Below are 19063 nucleotides of genomic sequence, written 5' to 3' on the forward strand. Positions count from 1 at the left end.
TTCTAAAACAGATAACGATGCTGTGATTATACCTTCAGGAATGTGTCCTCGCAAAAGAAATTTCCCTAGGTCCTAAGAAATTCAATTTAAAACCTCATCTCGTCACCCATTATTGAAACGACAACGGCAAAAAGCCTTTTGTATGTGATGTTTGTAAAAAAGTTTTTGCTCAAAAGGGTAATCTTAAAAAGCATGTTCCTACCCACAATGGAGAACGCCTTATAAATGTTCAGTTTGTGGAAAGGCTTTCACGAACAGCAGAAATTGCTGTAAGCATCGGATGGCAATTCATAAGTAAAATCAACCTGAAAATTACAGAATTAATTGTATATAATCCTGTTTGGAACAACCTCGCATTCTAACCGAATTGAAACTATTTTTACTCAAAAATTGTTACAATTTCATTTTTAAGATTTCCTCTTAAGATTCTATGCTCTGTGAATCATATTTAACAAAATATTTTTCAGAAACTAATATTTTAATCTAGCCGCTTTTGGCAACCAGCCGCTTCGCCAGAATTAATTATCGCTAAAATTTTCAATTAAATATTTTATGTAACTGGGTCTCGTAATAGGTTTTTCTACAAAACATTTTTAGACTTCAGATTTTGATAGTTATAAAATTCAGTCATATTATTATGTAGGTCTTAAACAGTTATTTTCATTGTACTACTTATCTCTCTCTTTAATTTTCTGTCTGCGCCCATAAAATTTCAACTTTAAATTAGAGGGAAAATGTTTAACTGCAATGAATATAAAAACATTTTTCTCTGAAACCAGGCGTGCAGAATCTATGTGCAGTGCAGAATTATTTCCGAAATTGATATAATATCTTAAAGAATTATTCCACAAAACTTTTTTTGATTCATCATAAAATTGAGTTTTTAGTATCATTTTCAAAATATTTAAACGATGTAAATAAAATTTTTTTTTAGTTAATAAATGTCCTTAACGAAAAAAATTATAAAGTTTAAACAGTCCTTTTGTCATACAGAATCATATTCTGCAAATACTCTTGTCACTTTAAGTTTTAAATGAATAAATAAACGTTTCTATCTTCTGCGATCAAAACTGATCGATTTGAGAAGTTTTTATATATCAGTTTTAGAACAATCAACATCTTCACATTCATAGATGAATCACTGTCGAAAAACCCTGGCAGATGATTGGCATATCTTCTTTGAGACAGTCGATGAAGTGGCCGAAAATCGACAGTTTTTGCAGAAAAGTGAAATTGAAATTTTTATAAATTAGTCTATTTTAGTGATTGATTTAGTTGATTGGAGTTCAACAATTTTTATTTCAAATATCGATGTCTCGAGAATATTTTGTTAAATATTATTTGCAGAACAGAGGACCTATGTAAAAGTTTAAAATTCGTAATTCATCGGCGCATTTATTGACTGACTCAAGTTACATAAAATATAATTATTTAGTTCATTTAGATCATTTTGTTATCCTATATAAATTAACCCATGTTTGATTATTATTGTGTTAAACTGTTTTATTGAATTAATAATACAGATATTGTAAAAAAATCGTTGGAAATGTTTCCTCCATTTAGTTGTAGAAAATATCATATTTTAATTTTTTTTTTTTACTTCATACAGGCACGTGCTGAAAATTAGACTTTTATATATTTAATTTGCAATAATAGTTAATTTAATTTTTAATTTGAACTTCTGTTAATTTGATGGCAACACGTTAATAAAAGTTAATTTTTTCTTATTGACGTGGGTGTGCAGATTAAATTTTATTCTTATTTTGTGCGAAATATGTTGTTGAAGAATATGGTTAAAATATTTTTTTTAAAAAAATTCATTAAAAATCGAAACAATTTATGTGGTAAAACATTAGTATCATTAAAAAAGCTACTTTTATGAACTTCAATAAAAATCAATTTTGTGTGGTAATATTTTCGGAAGTTTTGGCTAAGAAACACCCAAAATTTAATTAATTTTTTAATTAATTAAAATTTTAATTGAGTAAAAAATCACTTCAAGGTGTCTCCAAGGTAAGCTTGTGCCAAAGGTGGTAACTGTAGGTTGAATGGTCTGGCCCGTAGAGCGCCAACACACACACATTGAGCTTTTTTTATAAGTATATATAAAAAAGAATTACACTTCAATCGATTAAGTCAGTCTCTAAAACTGACTGATTGATGAATATTTAAATATCCTTATTCAAGATAAACGGGTGATTTTAGAACACTTCATAGACCGTTTCAAAGATGATACCTAATATTATAAAAATGTTGATTGTTATAAACTATTATAGTCAAAATTTAATAAATCTATCCTATTTGATAGCAGTAAACAAAAAACTCCTGCAGAATATGATTCCTTAGACCACAGGACTGTAAAAATATCATGATTTTTTTAAGTATATTTATTTATATGCCGAAAAAAAAGTGTTGTTCACATTTAAATGCTTTTGAAAGTGAAACTAAAAACTAAATTTTATGAAGAATCCGAGACATTTTTGTTGATTAATTCTTGAGATATCGCATAATTTATGAAAATTATTCTGCAGTACTCGTATGGCTCGAATGCTGAACTACTCGGTTTTCAATTCTCATATTTAAATAAAGATGAATAGTTTAAGTAAAAATCTTTTTATATTAATGACAGTTTAATCAATTCCACTTTAAATTAGTAATAAAATTTTACGCGAGCTCACAGTAAATTATAGAGATAGTACATTAAGGCTTAACGTGTTTATAAAAGTATGAATGAATAATATGACTTTCAGATTTTGAAGTTTAAAAACATTTTGATGAAGAAATTATTGAAAGACAAGTTACATAAAATATTTAATTGAAAATTTTAATGAGCATTAAAATTGGAGAATCGGCTGGTCGCCAAAGGCGGTGAGTACTTATAATAAAGCTGAATGGCTGTGTGTGTTGGTGCTATACCGGGTAGGCTATTTGACCTACAGTAACCAAATTTGGTACACGTATACCTTAGAGGTCGGGAATGTGCCCGTCCAAGCTATTTTTGAATTTTTGATTAAAATTTTAATTAATTAAAAATATGTCGAAATTTTGAATTTTTTCCGCTAAAAGTTCCGAAAATATTATAACACATAATTGATTTTTACGTTATATTGAAGTTCAAAAAATAATCTTTTCCATGATACTAATGTATTGACCTATAAATTAAATTCCTATTTTTAAGGAATATTTAAAAATATAATTTAATTATATTTTCAACAGTTTATTTAGCAAAAAAAAAAAAAAAAAATTAATAAGCATGGCAAAAAAAAAAAAAAAAAAATAGCTTTTATCAACGTGTTGCCATCGCATTTACGAAAGCTTTGATTAAAAAATAAGTTAAATACTATTGCAAATTAAATCTAGAAAAAAATAATTTTCAGCACGTGACTGTAAGAAATGAAATTAATAGAAAATGTGATACTTTCTAAAAAAATAATTAATTATTAATTCTAATAAATTATTAATTCAATAAATCAGCTTTATTTAAGGCAATCATGTTTTAATATGTACAATATATCCATTCAAATTCTGCGACAATGATTAATTTGTAAATCTTTAGTAATAGACATACGTATATACTGTTTAATACTGTTAAAATAGTCTAAATGAAGTAAATAATTTTATTTTATGTAATATAAACCAGTAAATGCACTAATGAATTACGATTTTTAAATTTTTTCATACTCTGCTCTGTAGATCATATTTAACAAAATATTCTTGAGACACTAATATTTTAAATAAAATGTTTTACACCAATCAACTTAACCAATCATTAAAACTGACTGGTTTATGAAATATTATTATATAAAAACATAGGCTTTTAGATCTTTCCTTACACCATCTTAAAGAAAATATCATTTCAGGACTTTTCTCCAAGGTTGATAATCGGATGAATCGCGCGCGTATGTTTCTGTATGTGTTGGTCCTCCACAAACCAGTCCATAGGATCTAAAGCTTTCACACTTGGCATATATATACGTTGAAGGATAAAAAAGTATGAATAGTGAAAAGTTTTCAAAATTTTAATTAATTAAAAAGTAAGCGAAATTTTGGCATTTTTCCTCTTTAACTTTCGAAAATATTAGAGCACAAAATTCATTTTTATATCAAATTGAAGTTCAAAAATAATTTTTTCAAATATACGAATGGTTTAACCAAAAAATGAAATATCTATTTTTAATTATTAAATAAATAATTTAATCATGTTTTTCAACATTTTATTTTGTACTAAATAAAATAAAATTTAGGCTGCACGAGCAGGTTGCACGTGAATGACAGAAAAAAAAAAAAAAAAATGTCAACGCGTTGCCAACATATTGACAAAAACTCAAATTAACAAATAAATCAACTATTATTGCAAATTAAACATATAAAAATGTAATTTTCAGATCGTGTCTGTAAGAAATGAAATAAATATGAAGCATGCTATTTTTTCAAAAGTAAATGTAAGGAAAATTTTTCTATGATCTTTTGAAATACCTATATTACTAATTGAATAAAACAGATTTTTTTAAACGAAAAATATGGTTTAATATGTACATCTATACTAATCGGAGCCCGAAAGCTAATTTGTAAACCTTCAGTAATAGACATACACTTACTAACAAATGGTCTAAATGTAATAAATAATTATATTTTATGTAAATGGAGGCAATAAAGGATGATGAATTACGAATTTTAAATTTTTGCATATATCCTCTGCTCTGTGAATCGTATTTAACAAAATATTCTTGAGACACAAAAATTTTAAATGGTAAGAGTTGCATTTCAATAAACTAAATCAATCACTGAACCTGACCAATTTATGAAAATTTCAATATCCCTTTTCTACAAAAACAGGTGATTTTAGATCACTTCATCGAATGATGAAGCTGATGAAGCTATTAAATGACATTACATAAAATATTTAATTGAAAATTTTAGGGAGAATTAAGATTGGAGAACCAGAAGGTCGCCAAAGGCGGCAAGTTTGATAATATAGAAAGATTTGTATTGATTAATGCAGCCTAGTTATATCTGGATACAGGTTTGAGGAATTAAATATTTCATAACCTAATGCATATTACACATGTTTGTGATTCTTCAAACAATTAGAATTGAAATTTAGGGAAAATAAAAGATTGTATCGATTTTGAGTTGAATACGAAATCAATAAAATGGAATTGTTTTTTTTCCAATTAAAAAATCAAAAAAAATCAAAAAAATATTATTGCCACATAATGGATAAGAATACTGATTGAATAATATAGAATGCTGCAGATTTCGTATATAATTTGCAACTCTTACTTTGATTACACGTTATAATAATAAAATAATAGTAAAATAATAATAAAGTCATTAAATTCAGATACATTTTGATGATACAAAATATTTTAAATAAAAATTTATTTGTCCATCGATAAACATTATTTTGGATTTAAAAATAATATAAAATAATAATCTGATTTTGGATGAGAATAGAATTTATTGATTACTTTCGGGAATTCAAATTTTCCATTTATATAGCATGGTGTAAAATATGGTTTGATTCCTTACGTCAATAATTCAGTTTCAGCATAAATTAATAGCAAGAATCGTTTTTTTCCCCTCATTATCCGAAAACCGAAGAAAGCCAGCTGTTATTAAAAACTACGAATGCCCATTCATATAAAAGGGAATATTCGAACCTAAAGATTTTACATTTGATTCAATAATTCACAGTTAACATTATAAATATCACAATAAAGTAATCTCTTTATTATGTTAATAATGTTGAATTCTCGACAGATTGTTACATGAACCTTCAGAAGAATCTTGATCTTATTCTAGGTAATTGGTTTCGTTGTATATTTGTTCATGCAAATTATTCGGCATTATTATAATCTCTGTTTAAGAACTAAACTTTTGTCTTCACTGATTCAAGAATAAGCTGCGTCATTAAATGCAGATTATATTTCATTAGCATGGAGTTTAATAATGACACATTAGTCGTTTAGAAAAGTCGCATATTTTGTAATTAAACCCACCCGGAAATATTTAATTGTAAAAAATTGTGCATAAAAAACGTTTATTTTATAATTCCTTCATTAAATACAATCATATTATTGATATGAATATAAATGCAATTAGTTAAGTTCATATTCGAGACTTTTTTTCAAAAGCCTCTGACTCCGCATTACCACTTAGTTTCGCAAAATCAGAACGTTTACACCAGGCACTCTCTTAAGTTTTTTTATTTCAGATCACATAAATTTTTGTCTTATTTTTTAAGGACACTGCAGCCTTTAATCTGTAGAAGTCGCTAGGAGTAAATAAAATTAAAGAAAGATTAAATAAATGGCGATGCGAAATTCATGCCATCCAAATTATTCTATGTGCTCGTTGCATCTTACAACAATTGAATACACATTCGCGTACTCACTCGCTCAAACACACACACACACACACACACACACACACACACACACACACACACACACACACACACACACACACACACACAGACAAAGGCTTAATCATTAAACAAGCTTCTTGATAAAGAAAATGACAGCCTTTATGAACTTAATAAAATCGTCTGAACCTTTGAAACGGTATTTTTGAAATTAAACATCATGTGAATAGATTCAGAAACAATCGTCAGAGGAGAACTTGCAATATCATGTATTCAATTTAACTGGAAGGGAATTATTAAATGATTTGGCTGCAGAAATAAATATTAATAGACTTGTCTACTCATCTAAAGAGTGAAAACGCTTGTTTCTTTGTCCTCAGAATAGTGAAACACATGTAATATATTTCTGTACTTTTGACCGTTGATCTCCGGCAAAAAAGAAGTGTTAATTAATAGTTTAATCTACAACTGAAGTTGGATGATAGATTTCACTTTATTTTAAATTTGGTCCAATAATTCCCAAATTAAGAATATAAATCGAAAATATCTGTAGCTATACAACTATGAAATCCTAATTTTACCTTCAGAATAAATTTGCATTTATGTTCGATACTCCTTAATTCCTTAAGCATGTGTAATATTTGTGTACTGTAATCAGCAATATATCAAACATATTTTTTTAGAATGGGAATAATTTGTGTTAAAAGTCAATTATATGTATATATTTGTGTGCGTGTGTAATCGGTGTTGCACTCATCCAATTGCAGATTGGTAAACACCATTTTTGATTCCATCGTCTTCTTTATCATTGCTGGGAATATACATATGATTCGGAATACAGCAAAATATCAAAATCGAATCTCTAATTCATATGTAAAAAAAGTGAGATTTAAAATAAAATCTATTCTTTCTCAAAGCATATAGAGATTTTCGGGGCTTCTGATGCAAGTTTTTGAAAGATATTTTTCTGAGATTTAAAATAAATTGCAGATGCATTGTTTAATTATTAAAAAAATGAACTAACAGATATTTTACAGAAGGAAGCATTAATTTGAAATGAAATAAAATAACAAAAATAATAAAAGCTGTTTAAATTTATGGCATTCATGAAAAATTTTATATAAACAAGATCGACAGTTTTTAAAAATATGATGGCTGTTTCTTCTCTTTTTTTTTGATGAGAAAATTATAGTTAGATATTTATATGACTTATCCACATCCTATAAGTAGTAAGTTAAATTTCCAAACTACGACATCTACAGAACTTTCAGTTTTAAAGAACTATACAGTTGTTAAATTTTTGTTAAAACTTCCACGAAGCTGTCATTTACTTATATTCATTATCCTTGCAATGAATGATGTCTCCAACAGAAGAATACTGTACTGTTTTTTAACACATCGGAATATTATTACTTATTATCGAATTTGTTTAATGATTCATCTGATTGCCTCATTATAATTCTAAACATCTAAAGCATTCAAAAGCGGGTTAGCCGTTTAAGCATCATTTATTTTTAAACTTTAATACTTCGTTTATTTCATATTTTTTTAGAATTTTTCATTTTTATAATGTTACGGAAAATCACACACTAAAAACTTTTACCCGGATTTGAATCCTATACATTCGAAGAGATTAAGTGCAGAAGATTCAGTTTAATAATTAAAGATGTATATGTTAAATATTGAAAATTTGGCCTGGAATTTATTAGTTATAAAATAGTTTTAAATTTAGATGAATATTAAAGTAATACTTTCTCTTACATTTACTTGAAATAAAAAAAAAACATTTGATAGAAATTTATTTAATATTGTTGAGTGGATGTTGACGTATTTAATGGATAAAGCTTTAGCGCCAGGAATTAAATACTACAGAACTAAAAGAACTTCACTTAAAATCTTCGAAATCATTTCAGAAAATTTTAACTTTTATAATTTTTTTGAAAAATTTTGAAGCGAACGAAACAATATAAATTATGATTTTATTTTCATGTAATGAATAAAAAATCTCCTTTTAAAAAAAATACGTTGAATATCCTTTGTTTCCGGAAAAAAATTGTATTCATTTAAGAATATTTATTTATACTAAATTAAGTATTCTTTGAGAAGAAATTAATTTTCAGTATTTAACAGTATAGTGATTATGTAAAATAAATAACAAGGTTATGCTCGCTTTTTTTAAAAAAAAATATTTTCTATATTTTAAACAAATCTGTATTGAATGGTCCTATTAATTTCAAAAGAGCTCAAATGGCGTGGAACTGATTTATAATCGTTAACAAAAATTTCGCTTGCTTAATATTTGAAATAGAAACGTCCAATGGGATAAAGATGAAATGGTTGGAGGAATTAATTCCAGATTTCATTTTACTGATATTATATTTCTTCTCGGTCGTCTTCAAAAATAATTCTTCATACGCAGTGTGATTACCGAAACCTATATAAATTAAATAATCATAAATATGCATAGAAAATATTTTTATCGGCACAAAATACAAAGACAATGGAATCGTTTCTTATGGGTCACGAGGAGCAGATTTAGAACAATCCTAATTTGATCGTATTGTAAAATATTAATTTAAATATTTTTTAATGAATGTCATTGAAATTGAAAGCAGTTCATAGCTATATGGTCAACGCAGAGAATATAATCATAGAAAAGATTTTTAATAAAATGTACTGAAATGTAAATTCTTATTTCATAGACATGTATATTTCTATTTTGAAATCTTATCCTTTTATTTTGATCTTGTTAATATCTTCTGTCACATACTTACACATCATAGGACTTATGAATGTCCAAAGGAATAATGACAATACAGTCACAGTCAGAAATTCGAATCAACTTCAGGGTTCAGATTAAAAAGTCTTCCATCAAACATGCCCTCTACAATAACTATGCTCTAATACGGGACTTTTTAAATCATATTTTTTATTTTAACTTAATTGATTTCCAGATAAAAGTAATTCAAATAATAAAATAGATAATTACGTAAAGATAAGATTGATTTGAAATATCAGGTTTCGTGTTCTTTATTAAAATCGAACACAGAATTTAAATTCAGGACTAGAGACTCTAGCATGTTACTTAATAAACGATCAATTCATTATTTATTCAAGTTTTGAATCTACTTTAACTGTAGAAAGAGCTGTTAAGTATAAAAACTCATCACAACGCCTACATTATGAAACTACTAAAGAAACAGAAATCCCAGTTTCCTCTCTTCAATGATAGTTTATTATATATTTTTGATCAGGCAGTATTTTATCTAAATTGAAAATTAATGGATCAATACCGTTGCAAACGTTACGGAAATATAGTGAAACGAGATGAGGATCACCCTCGCTACTTTCACAAGAGATTTGACTACAGGTATTCACCACAAGAGCCAGTAGAATCGGATGGTTTTTCAAACCAGATTCATGCAACAACTGATGTAGAAAGTCAAATGCGACTTGAAAATAGCAAATGGCAATCTTTAAAGAACGATAAAAATAATTTCATATACTCTCTAGAATGTGTTATCAACAAAGCAATTTCAGATTGTAAAAAAATTTCTGGAACAGCAAATTTGATTGCGAATCCTGATCTCCCATCAGGAAGTGAAGAGCCGGAAAATGGCAAGAGGCAAATGTCAGAGGGTGAGAATAATGAACATACATTACTGGAAGTGCACTCTCAAGGTCACAATAAGAACAAGAAAATGGCTACATACGTGAAGGACCCTATCCCTTTCAAGGAAGATGACAATGCCGTGGCTGGACCTTCGGGAATGAGTCCTCATGAGAAGAAATTTTCTTGCAGTTTATGTTCTAAGGAATTCAATTATAAATATAATCTCTACAGACATTATCGAATCCACACTGGCGACAAACCCTTCAAGTGCTATGTATGTAATAAACAATTCTCTCAGAAAGTAAATCTCGACGCACATTACAAAATCCACACTGGCGAAAAACCTTATGCTTGTGATATATGCGAAAAAAAATTTAACAGTAAACACAATCGCGACACTCATCATCGAACCCACACCGGTGACAGACCTTTCGTGTGCGACGTTTGTAATGAAGGTTTTACTCAAAAGGTTCATCTTATTAGACATAAAAATAGGAAGCACACTGCAGAACGGAATGCCTTTTAAATGTCCCGCTTGTAAAATGTCTTTCACAAACAGCAGCAAATGCATAAAACATAACAAGAAAGGGCACGAGTGAAATCGATTTGCATAGCATGGAAAAAATTGTTTTACTTTAGTATGAAAATACTTCCAATTCATTATAGAGTTGAAAAATTGTAATTGTTATAATTTTATATTTAGAATTTCTTTAGCAATTTTACTATTTTGACGAAGAACATTTCTAGATTTTAAACATATAAGCTATTACATTTTTAATTGGGTACGGACGATGAAAATATGATTTTCTGATCAAATGACTTTTTATTAAAATATGTATTGTTTTTAATTTTGTATCTTTTCTCGTAGTTTTGGATCCTAATCATTAAATCTTAGTAAACCAAAAATACATGTGTCAGCTCCCACAGATACGACAATCATTTTTCCTTATTTCGGTTTTATATCATAAATTACATATTTCTAAATGTAATGATGTTCACTTGTAACCGTCCAGTTCTCCTGAGTATTTGAGTAAAAATTTAAATGCGAATTAAGTACTAGTTTTAATTAATTGTTCGTATTATGGTTATTTAACTCAACAAAAATGTTTGGGTTTGAATAATAATTGTAATAATCGACTGCAACATTGTGATTTTGAATTGGTGTAAGCAGTATAATTTTTAACTTGATGTTTAATTAAAAATTGACTTTGTATTTTTCCAAATGGAAAATATACACAAAATGTAAATTTTATTATAAATATTAATAACGAATTTAACAAAGAATACCTTTCTTTATGTATTAAAATCATGTTCGATAAGTGATATTTAACGCAAATTTGTAATAAGTTTAATTAATATTATTATATTAGACATCAGAACCACATGTTACCGTGATTTTTCTTTCTTTTTAAAGAAATTCTTTGTTATAACTTGAAATAAAGTATTCATTTCAGTAAATTGAATATGAATTACATTTTCAATGACTTGTGACTCTTTTAATAACAAAGCTAAACGTGGTGACATGTCAAATTAAAATTAGGGGCTCCCACCATTGTCAAATGTACATTTTCAATGATGTGAATTTACAGCTCGAAATGAGGCTTTTGTAATGCTTTTCAATAGTTTAATTGAATTACAAGTGACATTTTCGCAAAAAAATTTCCTAAGAAAAAATTATTATTACATCATACTAAAATAGGTTATAATCCTTTCAATGATACAAGTTTTAAGCGTGTAATTGCGTTTTCTCTTTTTCACAAATTAAAAATCGTATTTTAAACTTATTTTACAGCAATACATTTCATTAATGAAGTAAAACTCTCATCGATTTCCTTGTTTTAGTTAACATTTCTTCTTCTATTTTCACTTTGATTATGGTCTAGATATTATGAGTCGGCGGAAATTTCATGTTGAATGGTTTAAATGTAAAGTATATTTTTATGAAAAAATTTGAATATTTTTTTTTGTACAAATAATTAATGTTTCATTTCGAATCATGCGGGACTAAAAAGTATTTAAATGTTCTCATTTTTAATACTGCTGCCTTTTATTGTAATATAATCTTATCTTGTTTCGAAGACTATTATTTTGTGTGGATGTGCCGAGTAATCTGATCTTCAATCGTTTCTTCTATGCGATAGTGAACGTCATGTCTTCGAATCATTTCCTGGAGATGAATTGAATGGTTTTCATGAATTAACTTGAAAGTCATTTAAGCATCGTTTGAATTTCGTTCAGCGTATTACTGATACAATAGTTGCAATGATAAAGTGATCACAGGAAAATAAATAAAGGATAACCAGTCGTATGTGCACAGCGTATCTTCACTTGTCTCGTTCTATGTGCCTTCTATTCTTAACCCAAGATTCTAATTATGCACCATATCGAAGCTATCCGAATTAGAAAAAGATATAATAACTACATAACGGAAATTGAAGATATCAAATCAAACATAGGTGAATATATGCAGGACTTTACGCGAGCTTCGTGTAATGAAAATGAGGATGAGATGCAGTCTTATGAAAATTGCAAGACAAAGACAATTAGAATTTATGTCCGTTTGCTGATTGCAAAACATGTTTACTAGAAGTATTTGACGAAGTAGGTATGACATATAATAAATTTAGACTCATACTGACAAAACTTCTAGACTTTATTGTAAGTGAAAAGTCTTTTTGCTATGTTATTTTTATTTAGGTTCCGATTAACAAGCCTATATTAAATTTAAACTAAAATATGTTCATATTTTAAAATTAAAAGCTGTTTGCGTTTTTTAACTTTAAGAATTTTAGTTAAATATTGATGCTAAACTCTATAATCTAGTGAATTCAATGTTAGTTAACATATCCGTACGTTTTTAAAATCGCTAAATTAATTATCAATATATCAAGAATCGGATTTAGGAAATCATTAAAAACTGTTTCTTTGACAATTTAAGTGTTTCTAAATTTCATTCTAATGTATCTTTACCATGCACAAAAAGGAGTTCTACTATTTATTCAGTCATGTTATAAGAATGTTAATATCTATCTTTTGAAACTTGCATGAGGTGCAAATAATTTTCTATAACGCACCTTTCAAAGAATTTATGTGGAAAAATAGATTTTATGATTCCACCTGCATTAAAAGAGAGATGACTGGAATTTTTATCCGCATTGCATTCGATGACATTACGATTCACTTCTGAAAGTTGATTCCGCTAAAATATCGTCTGTTCGTTGGAATCTGCTACAAGTTAAATCTAATAATAAAAGTCTTCCCTCTAAAATGACAAAATTATAAAAGATAGGAGTAGGTCACTTGGTCATTCTCATTAGAGTGTCTCTCTCATCAGTTTTTCTGTGATCTCCAGTGTAGAACATTTCAACCACATTATCTTTACGAGAAGGGGTATTAAATTTCTAATCGATTCGTCATTAGAATATCTCATTTATTAAACTTCTGATCGGAAGATTAGCCACTAAAATTCCTAAACTACGTAATCAAATGATATTGCAATTAAAAGGCAGAGAAAATTCCAGTTAATGAAAGGGAATGCAAACACGGATTCCGCATGTTCATATTTTTCCCATCTTACGAAAACTCTCACACTAAAAGATTCCAATCCGGTGTTAAATTCAATACCTTTGAAGAGATGACATTCAGAAGAGAACCATATTTTGTAATAAAAAAATGTATGTGTTAAATATGAATTTTTTGTTTAAGATTTTAATAGTTATAAAATAGCCTTAATTTTTGATGAATATTAAATTATCGCTTTATCTTATTATTACATGAAATAAATGTTATTTGATAAAAATTTAGTTAACATCGTAGAGGAGATGTTGAAGTATTTAGTGTATAAAGTTTTAGCAGTCGGAATCAAATTCTACAAAACTAAAGAAAAAATTTCATCTCTCTTCACTTAGAATTTGGGAGATTATTTCAGGAAAAGTTTTCTTTTAACCTCTTTATGAGATATTTTCAAGAGGATAAAATTACAAACATTATGTTTTTATTTTCATAAAATGAATACGAGATTTAATTTTCTTGAAAATATACTGAATCATCTTTGTTTGTCTCAAACAATTGGCATTTATATAAGAATATTTACTACCTTATTTATACTAAATAAATATTCTTCCAAAAAATATGAATTTTCAGTACTTAACAGCATAGTGCGTGTGTCAAATAAATAACAAGACTTTGCTCAGTTTTTTTAAAAATATCTTCTATACTTTAAACAGGTCTATATCGGGACTAAATTAATAATATTTCTGGGAATGGGTCTCTTAATTTAGAATATTCAAATAACTTGGAACAGACTTATAATCATTATCAAAATTTACACTTGCAAAATATTTGAAATGGAAACGACCAAAGGGATAAAGATAAAAGGATTGAAGAATTTATTTAGATTTCATTTTACTGTTATTATATTTCTTTTCAGTCCCATTCCAAAATATTCCATCATACACAATCTGATTACTGAAGTACATCTTAAAAGTAAATAATTATAAATATGCATTTAAAAAGTTTTTGACCGGAAGAAAATAAAATGGAAATGGAACCGTTCCTTATAGGTCAAAAGGAGAAGAAAAAAATCTTAATTTCTTCGTATACAAAATTTAATAAAATATTCTTTAAAAGAATCTATTGAATTTTAAACCATTTCATAGCTATTAATGTAGTTGTAGTAGTTCATTCAGAACACATAGTATCTGTTTTTAATAAAATGCGATAAAATAGTCAAATTTTATTTCATAGACATGTGTACTTCTATTTTGAAATCTTATTCTTTTATTAGCGTCTTATAATATCTTCCTTCACATTATTAAAATTCACAGAAGTTTTGATTGCCCAAATGAGTAAGGAAAATACACTGAAAGTAATTAACTCGAATCAACTGTAGAAGTCAGGTAAAAACAAATCTTCCATTAACCATGTCTTAATCTCTTAAACGCCTTAACCTATTAAACGCCAAAACTAAAAATATTTATTTGTTTTCGATGCAAACAATATAAGTTATTATTTTGACCACTTATAATAGTAATTTAATGTAAAAATAAGGAACTTGCACTTATCTTTAAAAATATAGGGTGTTGCGTTGGCGTAACGTCAGCGGAAAAGAAGTACGAATGTTCATCGTCAGCACCGAGCACAACGCCACCTTTTCTTCACGTTTTAAAAACTAGAAATTTCTGTGCGCTTATTAAAGGGTGTAAAATAGTCAAAACACTTCTTTGAAAATTTTAATTTATTAAAAATTAACAAATAAATGTAGTTGACAAGTTTATTATGTAAGAATAAGGTGATATAAATTTCAAGTATGATATGCTTCACTACAATTGTGGTGTAAAGCAACTTCACAAACATTGCAGCGATATATAGTTTGGCTAAGGCAATCAATACTTGCAACTTAGTCTTCTACTGTCTGTAGACTTAACAATAAATGTCCTTCGGATATCGGTTTTGTAAGGCTGAATTTGCTCGGACGTCCAGTAGCTGATCTTTTCTTATTTATCTCACTATTCAAGGGCGTCTGTAACAGATGAAGCACAACCTCTCGTCTAAAATATAACAGTGACTTTTTACTTCCTTCTTTAAAAAATCTTCATAATCTCCAAGCATTTGTTAGTGCAACTTCGATGAAATTTGAAAATATCGGCACCACCATCTTTTGCCACGGACCCTAATTCTGTAATTGGAAACAAAATTGTCAAACAAATCTACACCACCAATTTTCTGATTATATTGCTCAATTCAGTGAGGTTGGGCTACTAATATTTTCATCTTCTGATTTTTAGAGTATCGAGAAACATTTTTTAGTGTTTCAATTTTTCCCAAAGTTAACCCTATTGTCACAACAGAGTTGTTGTTCCACCGAACAACAAGTATCTTTTTGTTTTCTTCATATTGAAAAAAAAAAAAAGATTGAAAATATCTGCACTAGTTTTATCTTCTATAATTTGTTTGATACGATTAATTGAAGCTTTTTCTTCATTTTTTTGTTGAGGCCAATCAATTGGTTCCTTTCTTGTCCATCGTAATTCTTCCTTTTTTTCCGCTTTTTTTTTTCTTTCGTTTTTTTACCAGAACTTTTGGGAGGATCTAACTTCTTTACATGAGCTTCAACTTCCCCAGCAGTATCTCTAGGTAAAACTTCATTATCGTTATTTAAAATATTTTCATTACCTTCCTTTTCATCACTAGCATCTGCTGTTTCTGGGGGTACGACAACACAATCGGTCTCATCTTTAACTTCGTCATCGGAATTTTGTTCGAAAACTTTTACCAAAGGTTCTTCTAACGTAAGATATCTTGTTCTACGCATTTTAAACCACAGAGGATAAAAAAGTTGCTACCAATAAGACGCACAGTACTGAAATGAAATCTTTCAAGAAGGATAACAGTCTACCCCCTTTCCGCTGACGTTGCGCGAACGCAACACCTGTTTTTACTTTTCCCTCCTCCCCCACAGAAACACCTGCTTTGTGGAATGTACTGACAAAGAGTGACTTAGCTAAAGTACTTCACAACCAACCCCCAATTTGTTTTTAATTTTTATTTTTTCTAAGAAAAAATGAGTTTGGAAATTTGAACAAAAAAAATGCTTAAAGTATAACATCGATTATTAGGTGTAAAATAATTTATTTAAGTCAATTTTTTTCACTTATTTGTTAGTACTGCTATTCTGTAACATAAAAATATAATTTATTCAAAAATTGGTTTAATCGTTATTTTTCTATATTTATTTATATTGACCGTTGCGTCAACACAACACCAGCGGTTAATGGGTTAAATCTATTTTTGAATATCTAAATCATATTTTTATACTAACTTTATTTGTTTGAATATTAAGAAAAATCAAAGGATGTAGATAATTGAATAAAATCGAAGACTGATTATAAATATCAAATCTCGATTTCTTTAGTAGATTCGAACCTAGGATTTATTTAAGAAACGATCAATTCATAATTCCTTTAAGTTTTGAATCTATTTTTACTATAAAAAGAGTTGCGAAATTAAAAAATTCAGCGGAATTTAAACAATTGCTAAAGAAACAGAAACCTTAATTCCTTCTATTCAGTATTAGTTTATTAAGCATTTCTGGTAAGACAGAATTTTGTTTCAATTGAAAATGCATGGATCAATACCGTTGCAAACGTTGCGGCAATATACTGACACACGGTGCGAATCAACCTTGCTTCTTTCACAAGAAATTTGACTACAGGTATTCACTACAAAGGCCAGTAGAATCCGATGAAAACTATGATGAAATGAAAGAGAAATCTACAGAAAATACGAATGATAATTCTGGGTGTTTAAGTCGATATGCCCGAAAAAAAATAAGTAAAAAGATAAAAGTAAAAAAATTGAGGTCATGAGTTGCTGTTTCAAATTAATGAAAAAGGCGAATCGCTTTATTCCACTGAAAACTAGGGTAGGACTTCTGCAGAAAGCTGCATTACTCAACTAAGAAATTCTTGTGATATTTCATATTTTAAACCCTTTTCGAATGTTCAGGTGATTGAAGTTCAAACTAAAGCAAATGCATCGTTTGTAATTTCTTCAGAAAATATTGAATCTTATTCGGGATCTGAAAACGATCATCGCGAAGCTTTAAAAAAAACGATAATTATCACTGGATCAAGTGTTGTTGACATTCAAAGACAAAGTGGATCAGGTGTATCAGATCTTATGCTCGCAATAGCTGCTGAAGAATATAAAACGTCTCTTGAAAAGGGAAAATGGCAGACATTGAATAACAACAAAAAGAATTTTATGGATTCTCTAGAATGTGTTATCAGAAAATCACATTCAGATAATAATAATATTTCTGGAACTTCGAATTCGACTATAAATCTTGATCTCCCATCAGGAATCCAGGAGCCAAGAAATGGCAAAATACATGCGTCATAGGGTGTAAATGATGAACACATCCCACCCGATGTACTCTCTCATGGTCGCAATAAGAACAAGAAAATGGCTACCAACCTAAATGAACCTATCTCTACAAATGAGGATGATAATTCTGTTTTTGGACTTTCCGAAATGTGTCCTCACAAGAAGTAATTTCCTTGCAGTTAATGTCCTAAGAAATTCAGTAGGAAAGATGATCTAATCAATCACTATCAAACACACATTGGTGAGAATCTGTTTGTGTGTAATATATGTAATAAACAATTCTCTCAGAAAGGTCATCGTGATTGGAATTGCATGATCCACACTGGCGAAAAACCTTATATATGTGATATATGTGGGAAAAATTTAATCAGGAAGGAAATCTCAACAGACATTATCGATACCACATTGGTGATAAGCCTTTTGTGTGTGATGTCTGTGAAAAGGCTTTTGTTCTAAATGATAGTCTTAAGAAACATATGTTGAGCCACACTGCAGAAAAACCTTATAAATGTCCAGTTTGTGGAAAGGCATTCACAAGAAGCAAGTGCAATTCGCATCGCAGGAGAAAGCACGAGTGAAAGAAATCAGCAAATTACGGAAATAATTATTTTCGTCTTCTATGAAACTTTTTTCATTCTTAATCGAAATGAATGCATCTGAAGCTAAAATTGTTACAACTTCATTTTTAAAATGTAATGTATCAATTTTAGTAACTGACGATTCATATTTCCTAATATCAAACCTATAAGCTGTTATTATTTTATTAATAATTGCCATTGATAATATATATTCAATTCAAATGCATTTATATCTTGGAGTTTTAACATTGTTTTAACTTTTTAATAGCTTTCAATCCTTGTGAAAATTTTAACTACTTTTTAATAAAAATACGAGTCCAGGTCGCTTCCAATATTCAATTATTCCTTGTTTTCGATTTAATTCAAATTAGAAAATTACCGGATTTAGTAATATTCATTGTTCAATTTCTCATTTTTCAAAATATTTTGGAAAATGTTAATGGTACGTTTTACGATATTTTAACTGAAATAAGATACTTAGGTTATGTTAATAATTGTACTAATCGACTGCAATACTTTTGAGTTTGTGCAAACAATATTGGTTTTAAATAGCTGATTTATAAAGGAATAGTATTTGCTGTAATTGGAAAATTTAAATAAAACAATATTTTTAATATT

At 28.3% G+C, this 19063-nt stretch overlaps 1 protein-coding gene across 1 annotated transcript in view; it reads left to right on the forward strand.

Moving 5' to 3' along the window:
* LOC129972010 (zinc finger protein 182-like) overlaps window positions 1–17882 on the forward strand; it is a 34615-nt gene extending 16733 nt beyond the window's left edge. The window contains exons 2-3 of the mRNA XM_056085991.1: window positions 9932–10449; window positions 17487–17882. Coding sequence (XP_055941966.1) covers window positions 9932–10449; window positions 17487–17882 — 914 coding nt within the window. The remainder of the gene's footprint in view (window positions 1–9931; window positions 10450–17486) is intronic.
* Window positions 17883–19063: the final 1181 nt, after the last annotated feature.

The sequence above is a fragment of the Argiope bruennichi genome, chromosome 6 (assembly GCF_947563725.1).
Source record: "Argiope bruennichi chromosome 6, qqArgBrue1.1, whole genome shotgun sequence".
Taxonomy (NCBI): domain Eukaryota; kingdom Metazoa; phylum Arthropoda; class Arachnida; order Araneae; family Araneidae; genus Argiope; species Argiope bruennichi.